A 14426-nucleotide genomic window follows, 5' to 3' on the forward strand; every position below is an offset into this window, starting at 1 on the left:
CTCAGGTTCTTCTTTGTGGATCTGGAAAGGTTAGAACAGTTAGACTGTGGCTTTAGAGAGAGAAGCCACAGAACTGTAAGGCTTGCACCCTGTAAGCATCTTATGTGTTTGTATTATTACTCTGAAGAACTCCAAGCCACTAAACTCAATACTTCCCCAGCTCCACCAGGGCTAGCCTGAAGAAGAAGAGCCCTCCCTCTAGTCCATCTGCCTTGGTCCAGGCATCAGAGGGAGAGAAGAACCACTGGACTTTATCCCCTTCCCCACTACCATTCCCTTCTCCTTTTGTGTCGTGTCTTTTAGATTGTAAGCCTGAGGGCAGGGAACCATCTTATTAAAAATAATAATTGTTAGCCACTCTGATAGCCTTTAGGGCTTCCTTATATAGGTACTGAAGAGTGATGCTGGGATGGTTGTTCTCATGCATGTCCTGTTGTGTTGCCCACTGTCGCTAGCATAAGATGCTCCCTCTGAAGCTGAAAATGAGATGTCCACCATCAATTACACAATTGAGTGCCTTGTTCTGACCTCAGAGGCAGTAACTTGCAATGGGCGGCATAGCAAGACACGTTGTAAACAGCCACTCAGTATTGCTCTGAATTTTCTGAGATGATCCATAGCCTTCCACATAGGCCAAATAGCATGCCCCCCTCTTGTCTTCATGGTGATCAGTCTGGACAACACAGAACCCAGTCTTCGATTCTGGTGTGAAGTGTCCTCATGATGCATGACCAGGTTCAGCACTGAACCTATGGCAGACCACCCTTAAAACATTTTTTTAAATCACCTTTTGCTGCGGATCTTCCCGGAAAATCCAGAGACCTCTAGAGTGATGTCAGATGGCTGTTTACAGCACATCTCACTGTGCTGCTCATCACTGCCAGCATGGGTTTTTCCCCCCTCTGAGGTCATAAAATAGCATACAGCCATGTGATTTATTCTGGGTACCTCATTTTCAACTTCAGATGGAGAAACTGACACTGGCAGTGGGTGGCATAGTGGGACACATGTGCAAACAGGTACCTGGTGTCATTCTAGAATGTCTACAAGTAAAAGAGGGACTTTAGGCAGCTATGGAGCCAGAATATTCCAGGCTCCTCCTGTTGCTTTCTGGTCCATGCAGAGACATCTTGGAGCAAAGAGTGATTCTTAAAAGTTTAGTTTAAGGGTAGTATACTGCAGGTTTGCTACTGACCTGGCCTTACATTATCATGATAGTTCACACTAGAATTGGGGATTGGGCTCTGCATTGTCCAAACAGATTGTTGTGAGGCCAGGAGAAGGATTTGCTATTTGATCTTTGGAGACAGACTAGATATCCCTTCCAAGCATGGAGATATTCAAGTGGAAAGGTATCACCTTATAGCCCTTCGGATGAGAGGAACATGTGTAGAAAGTCACCACTTTAAATACCAAGGTTCCACAGAGCTGTCATGATTAACACTCTTCCAACTCAATGTTTCTATGAACATCTATTTAGAGACCTAGCCTCCATGAATTTAGCTAATCTCATTAAAAAACAAAACAAACCAACAACCCTTTTAAAAACTGTTGTCCATTCCTACAGCCCCTATTCATTGAAAAAATAGGGAAATTGTGGCCAAATAGATGCACCGCTCCCCGTATGTTAGCTTCAAAATTTTCTGGTATGGGCAGAGTAAGGGGAGAGACCATCCCAGGTAAAGTGAAGCCTACAAAATATCTGCACCTTAAAAAAAAAATCAAAAGCATAATCTAAGCTCTCCAAGACACAAGTTCCCCTCCTGAGGAAGCCCCAAATGCTTTTCTTTTAAAAAGGAAACCAGCTACTTGAATTCCTAGGATTGTTTGTGTGTGTGTTTTTTTAAAGCATTCATGCTAGCAAAAGTCAAGGTCAGCTGCTGCCAAGAAGAGCTATGTGCTTGATGCGCCAGCCAGTTATCGGGTTCACCCTTCACTAGGGACTCTGTTAGATTTCACTCAGATTGTCACAGACTAATCAAATCCTTTAGCAGGTTTGCCTTCCGGCTTGTGGAAGGTGGCATTGGAACAAAGACACTTTGTTGAGCAGTTCTGAGATTTCTTGACTAACCAAAAGTGAAAAGGAAAAGGAAAGAGAAAAAGAAAAAGAAAGAAAGAAAGAAAGAAAGCTGTTCCTGCTGAGTAACCACATCCCTTGCTCCCTGCATGTCCACAAATGTCTGTTACAGAGTCCCAAACAGATTTAGATGCCTTTTTCACAGGCTTGATTCTGCATGGCACCTGATTCATTTTGATTTCCATCTGCCACAGCTTCTTCCTTATGTCTTCTGCTTTATTTTGGTTACCTCTGTCACTCTGCTCTTCTTTGTGCCTCACACCCATGGGTTTGTATGAAATCTTCAGTCACCTGATTGTGAAACTATAGGCTGTTTTAACTGCTCTTCTTGTTACTTTGGTGTGTATTTTTGTGTATCGCCACCTTGTCAACATCTCATTTGAAAACGATTGTGGAAAACTATTGTGGAAGGCTAGTATTGAAATAAAATACAGGAAAAGATATATCCCACTGTGAAGAACTGATATGCAGAAATACTATGGTTGAGTGAACTCAGCCTCCCAAATATCTTTGGCTTACTTGAGGGAGGTGAAATGGATAAAGGGGAGAAGATTTTGTTAAATATTCTCCACAGACAATACATGATTCTCCAACAGCAGCAGATGGAGCAAAAATAATTTTCTCTTTCGATAAAGCTTGGTTTAGTGACTACTGAAAGAAACAATATTAAATCATCATTTCTTTTCCATGCTATGGATAGCACCTTACACTGCAGTTACAGAGTTGTAATTAAGAGTTATGGATCCATAACTGCTCCTTATTCAGTTCTGTATACATAGTAAATGCTCCACCCAAAACCTACCTTAAAAGCCAGTAGCCACAAGAGATGGAGGTCTGTTCTGTTGGCAGTCAAAATGTTTCCCTGCATTCTCTGGTGTAACAATTAGAAGTAGGACTACGTTACAAATCCTTGTTACACCAGAGATTGCTGGTGGAAAGGTGCTGAAAACATAATCCTACTGTACTCCAACTTCCAACAGAACAGACCTCCATCACTCAATTGGCTGCTGGCTATTAAGGTTAGGTTAGGTTTAGGGGGTCAGATTGGGAGACAAGGTGTAGTAAAATATTTGTAACTATATCTGTGATGCAGGATCCCAGTAATCCTTCTCATTATAAATATTCTGTTATTAATTGATAGTTATATCTGTATATTTTGCTCCATATTCCACGGCAAACCGTGATACAGTACTTAAGTCCGGAGTGGGAATCATGTGACTCTTCCAGTGTTTTTGGACTGCAGCTCCCAGCATTCTGCAACATTTTCTATAGTGCTTGGGACTACTGGGACTCACAGGCCAACAACTTCTGGAGGATCACATTATAAATAATGGGTCAATATCTCAAATACTGGTGAAGGAAATGGTTTGAGAAAGGAGGACTAGAAATAGTATTGCTTTCTTTATTGATTTTATAAGCTATCAGATTAAATCCATTTTAGGGGATGGGCAGTCCAGTGACTATCATATGGGTAGAATGCATTTTTGAAAAGTTAAAAAGATTGAGACTCCCTCCCCCAAGAAAGAAATTATCAGAAAGAGTTATTTATTGATACATTTTGGAGAGGCTCTTGGAATGCCCTCTTTGGTCTCTCATCTGCAGAAGCCAGGGGTAGTCCTCCCTATTTGGGTAGATCAGTGGTCCCCAAACTGTACCCTTTAGTTTTTGGAATTCAGCTCCCAGAAGCCTCAGCCATATTGGCTAATAGTCTGGGATTCTGAGAGCTGAAGTCCAGAATCCCTTAAAGAGCACAGTTTGGGGACCACTGGGGTAGATGACGCACAATCCCCTACGTTCCTGCAAACTAGCAGAAGCATACAAGGTTTACTTAGATCTTGCAAGAACAGGTAATAAAATAGTTGTCATTGGTTACACATTGGGTGCCCCCTTGGTTTCATCAGTGGTGACCCTACCCTCTGCCTCACTAAACCTTGTGGGCATTGGTTACAGCTCTACACAGAATGAATTCTGCAACACCCTCTCAGGCTCCATAGGATAATAGACCCTTTTCTTTGTTTGTTTCCTTGCCGTACGCTCCTACACTGTCTATGAAGGAAAGCCAGACTTTGTAATGTTTAGATCAGGCAAAGTGAGGAGGACAAGAATTAGTTGTTCATGACCTGACTGTTGGAAATCCAGACTTTAAAAGGGAAGCTGTACAAATCAAAGCCTCATTACTGAATATATATATATATATATATATATAGAGAGAGAGAGAGAGAGAGAGAGAGGTACAGTTATCAGGGCTTGCATGGTATTTGCCGCTGTTTGCAGTCTGCCCATGTGTTGCAGTCATTATCAATTTTTAATTAGACTAGTGACATTCAGCTAGTTAAATAACAAGTGAAAGCAGTTCTTTGCATGTACTGAAATAGCCAGGAGGGAAGGGAAAGGCAAGGCAAGACTGGGAGATGGTGGTGATGGAACGAGACCCTCACCAGAGAACAAAACTCCAAGGATGTAAAACATTTAAGAGCAGTTACTGTATAAAAGGTTCCAGATGGGAGGAGTTCAGCACAGATGTGTTCTATTTCTAGGACTCCACTCAATCAGTGTTGCTATAAAATGGCAAATTAATGAATTAAACAGCACAAGGCTTTTGCTAGCCTCTTGGTTGTTAGCAGTTGCTGTGGGGATTGGAAGTGGGGAGGATAGCTTGGAGGCTATGCAATTTAGCTAGGCTGAGAGTTTAGGGGAGATAAACATTTAAAGACTGTCTTTACAAAAGATGGAAATAGGGCTTTTATCTTTCTCTCCTATTGCCTCCCCCTCCAATATGAGAGAGGAGGGTTGATGGGAGAATTGTAAAGGAGAGGAGATGGCTCTTCAAATGTAAACCCAGCTGTACTTTAGTATCACCTTAAGAGGTCTTGTCATCTGTGGCAGCATCTTAGATTTTTAACCCAAACGAACATGACACACCTTCACATTTTAGTGGTGGTTCCAGACATCTGAAATATGTGCTGATTGGTCAGGCAATATTATGGAGATGCACCCAACTTGAGAGCGTGCACACCTTTTGTCAAGAATTTTTGGTGCAAAATTTTACAACTGCCAGGTTTTTACAACTGTATTTAAGATTTCATTCATATGCATTTTAACACACACACACACACACACACCTAAAACCTGCTGTTAGGTCCACTGAATAAATGGGATTTACTATGTGTTGACACTAGTTATTGATTTAATAGGTGTATTCCAATTAGGAATAACCAACCGGTTTCCAGCCACTATAGTTATTATTCTGTATAGCATTTCTGAGTACATTGTGGGTAAAAGGATCAGATATAAATAAGCATATTTACATGTAAGTAAGGTAATTTATTTGTATCTTACCCTTGTGTTAATAGAGACTATATGAATAAGCAATGGTAAGGACTGAGTTCATATCACACATCAATGATATAAACATGTTCATTCAGTGTCAATCCACCTATCCTCCTGTATCCGCATGCCCACAGAGAGAGTAGTCAAAGCAGCTGTTTCTTGATTTGAGGTGAATTTTCCTGACACTTCTGAAGACTCTCCTTATGCAAAATATGGTTCCCTGAAATGGGCCCACCATTGATTGTCTTGTTTAATCAGAGCATAACTTAAAATAATCTCAGTTAAAGCTTATGCTACCAACTTCTTTCTTGCAGTTAAGCACTTAGTTACGTATAAGCTGATACAGGATTCTGGGTAGCAGTTGTAGAAGTGACAGTGATTAAAATGATGATGATGATGACCTCTACCTTCCTAATTTTCTCTTTTATATTGTTTCATCCAGGCCCAGGAGCAGTACACGATGGCAACAGTGCAGCTTCCAGAGCGATGGCTTGCCTCTGGCTATCAGGCACTCTCTTTCTTTATTTCCTCCTCAAGTTTTGATAAGAAAAGTGAGGGTCCTTGCAGATGACGCCTGGCTTCTCCCACACCACAGACTTTTAACCATCCATACTGCTGGGGAGGGGAAGGGGCAAACAAGCAGACACACAAACAGTCTGCAGCTTGAATCTACTGCCGGGAGGGCAAGGGGAGGGGGAGGGCAACTGGGTTCCAAGTCAACTACCCATTAGGGGCTGGTCAATCATGGGCATTTCCCAAAGCAGAATCAGTTTTAATTTCCTCCCTTGGCCCCATACCTCAAAAAAATACCCTATTTATAAATGTCAACCTTTCAGTTCTACTGTCAAAGAGTTTCAGGAACGAGCCCACCAAAATACCCCAAGAGGAGGATGCACCTTAGTCCGGGAGACAATGCACAACAAGAATTCAAAAGCAAGTCCTCCTATCTCTGGTGTCTCTTGAGCAAAAGGATTGTTCTTTCTACTTGTAACACTGTACATATCTGTTCATGTTTCTCCAAGTGTCCGATTATGCTCTGGTATCACCTTGTTTCGACCTGGGTGGATGTCTTAATAAATTTGTAGCCTGGCCATCAGTGCAGTCCTCTGCCTCCTCCCCAACATATGTGCTAGATCAGAAGTGTGAAGGCTAAGAGTGATGTTGGATTAGGTCAAACATTTAGACACAGACTGTGAATTTGCTAAGTGCTGAGAGGGGATGAAAGAAAAGCCAGGGCATGAACCTTCTGCTGTAGATGTTGGCTATGCATCTCCCATTTTTCAGAATAATCATGCCACCCTTCTGCCCATTTACCTGTCTGCCTTTTCTGTCAGGTGTTAGGCAGATTTATCAATATATCAATGTAATTATCTGGTAAAGGCTTTTTTTCCTGCAAACCAAATCTCTCTTCTGCCACTCCTTCTCCATTTGTTCACCCATCCATCAGCATAATCACCTCTATTGAGTCCTGCCTCCATGTAGACAATTTTTTTAATTCCTCATTATTCAACACATTAATATCTCAAAGTTCCACTTCAGGTTTTCAGTCTCCTTTGCCACCGAGTAAAAAAAGCGGAGGTACTTATGTAGCCACTAGTGAGAACTTGTGGCACAGATAAAGAAAATGGTACTCTGAAAACCAAGTGAGATCAAAGACAAAGGCACAACATTTGATACAGCACCAACATAAATATGTCTGTGGAAATTGTGAGGTTTCTAGCCTCTCATATTTTTGCCACAAGAAAGCCTGAGCCCAACCCATCCCTAACTAAACAAGAATATAGTTCCAAGCATTGCCTTAAATATAATTCACATAAAAGTGTTGTTTATATTTGGAAGTATTCTACCATCTATTCCACTGTCCCAAGTCCTATTGCACATAGACATTCAGAGAGAATCACCCCTCTTTTATTCTGGAACATCCAGAGAGAACAATGCTATTGAGGTTCCAACAGGTGAAGTATGACTTGTTTTGCCTTCCCCACTCAACCTGTGTCTTTCTGGTTTTAGCAGTCCATCCATTCAGAAGCTAATAGAGGCAGTGAGTCTGACACATTTATCTTGTATTGGGGGGACCCTTTTGAGAGTGAACCAGATCTGAATGCCAACTTAATTTCCAAATATTGGATTAGAATTAAGTGTGGGAGCCAGATGGAAAGGGGAAAAGTAAAACAAATACACATGATTTCTTGTCTCTTGGTGGCTTTTATTCAAGCCCTTCTAAACAACAGAAGAAATGTTCAGGTCACTATTTTCTAAAGCAGAGCAATGGTATGGAACTGACGACATTTTATTTCACTTTTGGGATTCAGATTGCTGCAAGTTCTGGCACAGCCCACCTTTTGTCTGAATGATACAAGACACACATCACCAAGAAGATATGCTTCTTTCATTCATGAACAATACAGAAATGGGAGGTGGTTGTTGGGGATGAATTCTGGTCTTTCCAATGAAAGAACAGATCAGTTTTCTAAGAAGTGACCAGTGTTGGGGGAGAGGTATGAACAGGTTGGCACCCCTAAATTTAACAGAGCACTGTATAGTGTGTTTCCATCTCACATCCCATGAAAAGTTGGATTGATGGGATTGCTATACCAATGCTATTTGCTTTTGGTAAGATCAGTCATGGGGGGAGGCCTATTAGTTCAGCATATGATTTATGCCATTTCATCTGTTATATATAGAAGCATTCTTTTAGGTGCGACCAATATGGAAAATTAATAAAGGATCCCAATACTATTCCTCCCTCCCTTTGGAAATGTTCTGCATAGGAAGATGGTCTGAAGATCATCCTGTACAAACCAAGACTGAGAGGCCCAACAGTACCCTGAAAAGCAGTAAGGAAGTATCATGCCCACTGTACTGAGCTGCTATCAGCAATGTCCTGGGAACACTAACATGATCTTGTGGATGGCAAGTGACTGGTGCCAATTCCCATAGGCTTTATGTGGATGATCACAAAATTGTGCTATTCAAGTGTTTCGATTATCCACACAAGTAAAACATGGATGATTACAAAGTCTGATATTTACTTATACAAGACTAAACATTTGGGTGGTATATTCATATTGAAAAAAAGTTGGAATGGTCAGGGCTTTGTTTTTAGATGACTGATGAAGGCAAATCCACCACAACTACATTATTACTGAATGTACAGACTTTGCTTCCCATAACTTTATTTGCACCCCCAAATGACATGCTTCCCTCTCAAGAACAGAAATTGTAAAACCCTTTTAGAGAGGAAAAATCAGAGTAAAAGAGACTGCAAGAGGAAGAGTGAGAACATCATTTCTAAAAATGTTTATTGTCCTACCAGCATTACACTACACTTTTTATTCCACACTGGAACAACAGGCAACAAAGCTCAACAAAGGGGAGGGAAAACCTTAATTCAAAGTGACTCAGACAATGTAATGGACTGCAGTCAATAAAAATATATGCCACAATAAATACATTAGCCATTAAGGTGCCACAAGACCCTTTGTTGCTTCTGTTATGAAGAGATTCAACATCATGAAGCTGTTTGGATGTCAATTCAGTCTCTATAAGAAATTTGCAGCCATGTGCTTTAATGCAAACAAGCTTTGAGTTCCTTCAAGAATTGTTTTGCTGGATCAAGCCAGAACTGGTCTTACAATTGATTCAACAGTCTCAACTAGATGATTCCAGGTTATGGCTTCTCCTTTTAACCTTGAAGAATACAGAAGTGATGCATCTGGTATTCGGTTTGTCCAGATGGCAAGAAGAAGTTATTGGCTTATTTTGAAGATGTTCTAATTAAATATAAGGTAGACATATACATACTTCACCTATGTTCTTGGTTGACTTAGATCATCACCAGGTTTGATCTAACTTTAAGTTTGAACTGGAAGTCATTGGATAAAATTTATGGGTCTATTGTTCAATGAATTGCTACTGTGCTTACTTTAATTTTTTTAAAACCTGATTTAGTCCAAAACAAATGTGAATGTAAAGTAAGTGTGTAGAAGAAGCGTTTTAACTCTCAAAAACAAATTGTTGAAAGAAAGACTAAGATGCTGAAAATCATGATGAAAAATTATGACAAGGATTAAAAGATAGACATTTTGCTGAACAACCAGCTCTAGAAATCTAAATCTAGGGAATTCCATTCCACAAACAGTCAATGTTTTCTGCATGCCTAGGTCCAGGAACTTAGGCTTAGAAGTTGAACAAACAAGCCCTGTAGAGAAGGGCTATATCAAGTGGAAGGAAAGAGGAGAACCCCTAGCTTTAATGAGTAAGTTTCATTAGAGGTTTTCTGTGAAGAAAGGGGAGAATTCCTTCCAAAATAATGTGCACTGAAGTGCTGGTGACACACCATGTACTAAGTTTTCTTGATAGTGGTTAACGTTAAGTGCCTAATGTGTGGTGTTTGCAAATATTTTCCAGATGCATTTGGGTGACATGAATTTTATGAGAAGTGTTGTGCATTTTGATGGTGGGAAAACTCCATGCATTGCCCCTCTGATATGAAGCTTTGCTATGTTTGGGAGCAATACAGCAAATACTGACCTCCCTCCATTTGTTTCTGTGAGAGCTTGCAACAAGTCCCCACTCTGGCTCCACTGAAATGAATGAAGCCTGTGCAGCAATCCCAATGGGTAAGTTACACCATTTGGTTATGAATGGATCTAAGTATAATTAATTACACAATTGAAAGCCCACTGACTTCAGTGAAACTATGTGCAAGCAAACTGGACACAAGATTGCAGTCATTGATCCCAGCCAAAAATATCAGTTGCATCAATCTCATTGAAATTAATGGGAGTTTGTCGTGACCCACATGTGTAAGTTATTTTTTTGTTTTCTGAAGCAGGGTTTTGGCCATGTTTCACATACAAGGCAAAATACTTTGTGGAACACTGGAAGCTTCCTCCTAACAAGTCATACAATCGATTCATCTAACTCAGTATGGTCCACATTGACTAGAAGTGGCTCTTCAAGGTTTTCAGAGACTCCTTGGAGATGCCAGGGTTCAAGCCAGGTACCTACTGGATGAATGCCACGCAATGATCATTCTCCAATTGCTTTGTAATGACAAAATAAAGCCTAAATTGGTTAGAATGCTAACTTGCATTCTTTTTACATTCCCATCGAAGTGATGATGGTCAGAAATTGACATAAATAGCACATAAGAGGTTAAAAGACACTTTAAATTTCATTTTAAGGGAGGAGAGAGACACTGCAAATTGTCCCTGGGAATTTTATGCCCCTAAACATCTACTTGGAAAATGAAGGAGTTTTCTTTTAAAGAGGAAGTAAAATCTGTGTTTGCAATATGTTTGTTCATGTGTGCCTGTTCACATTCGCACATGCAGCCCCATGACATAGCTAAAAGAGTATTATTCGGACATGCAAATGTTGGGGAGGAAGCATGCTAATATTTTTACAATTTAGATGTTCTCTTCCCCCCTCCAAAAATAAATTAGCCTTAAAAAACCTTCAGTGGGGGGGAGGTCAATTTTGTTTGTTGAAAAAACATCAGTGCTGGTTTCTTATATAAGTTTATTACATGGAGCTTCGGGAACAGGAACAGGACGGAACGGACGGGAACAGAAATGGGGTGTAATGGGGAAAAAAGCATATTATCACACAAGAGAATGCCACCGATGCCGCCAGGAGTCCTTGATCTGTTCCCCATCCATCCCACAGCAGCCTATTTTGAAGAACTATTCTGAACCATTCTTCAAAATTGGCTGCTGTGGGATGGATGGGGAATGAATCGGGGACTCGTGGCAGCACCGGCGGCGTTCTCCCATACAATGGTTTCTGTTCCCTTCCGTTCCACCCCATACCCATTCCCCAAATGTGTGATAAACTTAATAATCAGAGATACCAAGTTCTGAAAATAAACCAAAATTCCAGCCAGATCTGATATAATGTTCCATTTAATCCACATGGGAATTGATAGGGAGGGTTCACCCATAATGCTAAACCATGTTTAGCGTTACGTGCTGACAAAGAAAAAACACTAAGCAAAGGCTAGGATTCACAAATGTCCACTTCATGGGAGGAGGATTAAGTGAGGATTACGTTTCACTTTCTCCAATTGCTGAATTGTCTTAATGTGTGACCCAGAAACTATGCTTTAGAATAAATTCTAATCAACTGCTAAAGAAGCCAACCTCAAAGAATTAAAATTTTGAAACTGATGTGTAACTAACTAATAGGGATGCAAAGAACATTTACAGATGTTCCCATCCTCACTGGTGTCTCAGCCATTGACATAATCCACCAAAATCTGGTTAAACCATGTGAAATTTATTATTATTTTGCATTTCAGGACCTTTTGTGTGAAAAATTCATCTCTGAAAAAAAAAACAGTCCAGAAAAGACACAATTTTCCGTGCAATGGTTTGTCTATGTGAATACAACAAAGTTTTTGTGCATTTTTGTTTTGCAAAAAAAGTTCCAAAATGGGGGAAATTATCAAAATTTTGCAAATCTTTTTGATGCTCTCATTCAGCATAGAGAAACTTTCTGAAAGTCTGTTTTTGTGTGAATGTGGAGATAAAACAACATTCATGTTCTCCACAACGTCTGGTTGGCCACAGTTTCTGATTAAACTGTGGCATTGAGCAGTTCTTCCTCTAAAACATTGAAAGCATTTTTTCTTCTGCTTAGATATAATGGGGAAGTATCTGTGGTTAACATTCTGAAAGAACTATGGATCTATATTGAAAGGGAAGAGATAACACAGAAAAGAAGTGAATGCTTAAATAAGAGTCCTGGCCTCCCATTTGAGAAAATCTGGTCTCAAAAACTGAAGGAGAGAACAAATCCTTACTAAGGTATCCTTACTAATCTTACTAAGTAGAGATGTTGACTACTTTTTTTCCCCCAAAAAAGAAGGAATGAGAATTTTATTTCACTTTAATATGCTTCCCGCTACAAACAAATTTTCAAAAACAAATTCTGAAGACAATTTGCAGTTCTTGCTGCAATTTTTTGTGCGGAAAGCAGCATTTTCTATACAAAAATACTATTGTGTGCATAGAAAATGCAGTTCTTTCTCTCTTTTTCTCCATACACAAACACAAAACCCACCTGTGATTTTTTGGGTAGAATAAGTCTTGAACTGTGAATGCTATTCTCAGTCCAGGATTCCCTTCATCTGAATTGCCCAACATTCAAGAAACACATTTTTCAATTTTTTAATCTTTAAATATATATTCTCTGTCCTTAATGCTAATGTAGCTTCTATTTGCCCTACCACCACTGAGAAACGGGGGCCTTAACACACTTGAGCATGCCGAGATTTGGGGAACAAAAGGAATACCTAAGTGCATTTCCCCCAGACAAAGTGGTTCTTCAGATAGGCTTTATAACTGCCAATTGTTATAATTACAAGCAACTTGGACCAAGACTCTTAAAGAAAAATCAATCAAAAAAGTCCATTCTGCAGGCATTAGAGAACAATGCTACCTGCACTTTTTAAAGCATATGAAAAAAATAAAAGGAAACATGCACTTTCAATCTATATGCCTCTTAATTAAATCTGCAACATAAAGTTTCACTGGATTTGTACACATGATGTAAGCTAATATGGAGGTCTTTAAACACCTTAGAGCCACTGTATGCAAACTAGACCAGCGTACTGCATAGTGGTCATATTGTTTAGTAAGTATGCCTTCATCCTCACCCAGAAACCATGTGTATTCACAAGTGCACAGAAATCTCTTGCATATGGGACTCCCTGTCCAGTTCATAAGTGCTCCTTCTGTGTACGCAATTATTCTTGTGGGTCAATTCTTTCTACTGAAAAGGAAAAATCCTTACATATGCATTGGTGTCTCTGTGCCTAGGACAGACTATTGAATATGAGAGATTCAGGTTTTATTCAGCATCACTTATGAAGATTAGACAGAAAGCTGAGCCAATTAAATAGACAACTCAAGTAGTACCTCTCAAAACAAAGAAGTAACATCTATACCTGCAATTTGCATTAATTCAAGGGGATTGCATCTATTATGGCTTCCTACTACCCAGGGCTTCAGGATGGAGACTCTCCCTAGCTGCTGATTGATCAATGAGACACACCACTTACTCTTTCAGTTCAAAAAAGAAACATAAGATAGAAGAATAACTTCTATTCTTTCCAGCTATTGGGGAGTATTTAAAAGAAATCATTCAAGTTACTTGTGCAATGTATAAGTGCAATTGTGAGGAAACATGTTGGGTGTATGAATCCGTTACCTGTCCATTTCAGAGTCCTTATCTTTGGTAGACTTACAAGTTCTTCTGTGACTTCTCAATGGTGCAATTCTTCTAGCTGTGTCAAAGCTATGGGCGTGCACATTGTTTTCACACAATTTATCCTTTAAAAAGAAAGAAAAAAAGAAACTAAAAACAAAATAGTAAATAAATTTTCAGTGTTCAAATGCTTTAATGAGAGAAAAAAAGTTATATCAAACAGAGGTTTTCAAAGCATTTTTTTTCCTTTTTATTCTGTCAGCCTTCTAGGTATACTTTTTAAATTTTTATTGTTTATCTCTTAAAGCAAACAAGGTCAAGTCTTTCTCTTTTTTTTCCTGTCAATAATCGTATTAAAAGGGTGAATATACTACCTGAAATTTTGTGCATGTTACATTGTAGTTGTAACCTTTTCTAATTCAGAAAGAATAAGAGATGGTTGTGATTGTGCAGTGTATCAATAAAGTTTGAAGAAATTTGTAGCTTTGGGGATGTTTTATCTGAAGCACAATTTTATCCCATGGTTCCACAACTCCTCAGCATCTAAATCTTGTGGTCAGCAGCTCATCTTCCACAATGGTTATATTTATTTTTGAAAGGATCCAGGATATCCCTCAAGACAGCTTGCAGCAAGAACATTTAAGAACAATTTAACACATACAGATGTTGGCTGGAATTCAATACAGGACTTGCGTATGCATAGGTGTCTGTGAGAATAGAAAGGAGCACTTCCACATTGTCTGTATTTAGCAAGGGGCTGCATGACGTCAGAACCTGTATAGACCAGCACTTTGTGCCGGCCTGG

At 39.6% G+C, this 14426-nt stretch overlaps 1 protein-coding gene across 3 annotated transcripts in view; it reads left to right on the forward strand.

Annotated features, from left to right (window-relative positions):
• OPCML (opioid binding protein/cell adhesion molecule like) overlaps window positions 1-14103 on the forward strand; it is a 916982-nt gene extending 902879 nt beyond the window's left edge. For all 3 annotated transcript variants that reach the window (XM_042474623.1, XM_042474624.1, XM_042474622.1), the window contains one exon: window positions 5850-14103. In XM_042474623.1, coding sequence (XP_042330557.1) covers window positions 5850-5950 — 101 coding nt within the window. In that variant the 3' untranslated portion in view covers window positions 5951-14103. The remainder of the gene's footprint in view (window positions 1-5849) is intronic.
• Window positions 14104-14426: the final 323 nt, after the last annotated feature.

This window comes from Sceloporus undulatus, chromosome 6 (assembly GCF_019175285.1).
Source record: "Sceloporus undulatus isolate JIND9_A2432 ecotype Alabama chromosome 6, SceUnd_v1.1, whole genome shotgun sequence".
Lineage (NCBI taxonomy): Eukaryota > Metazoa > Chordata > Lepidosauria > Squamata > Phrynosomatidae > Sceloporus > Sceloporus undulatus.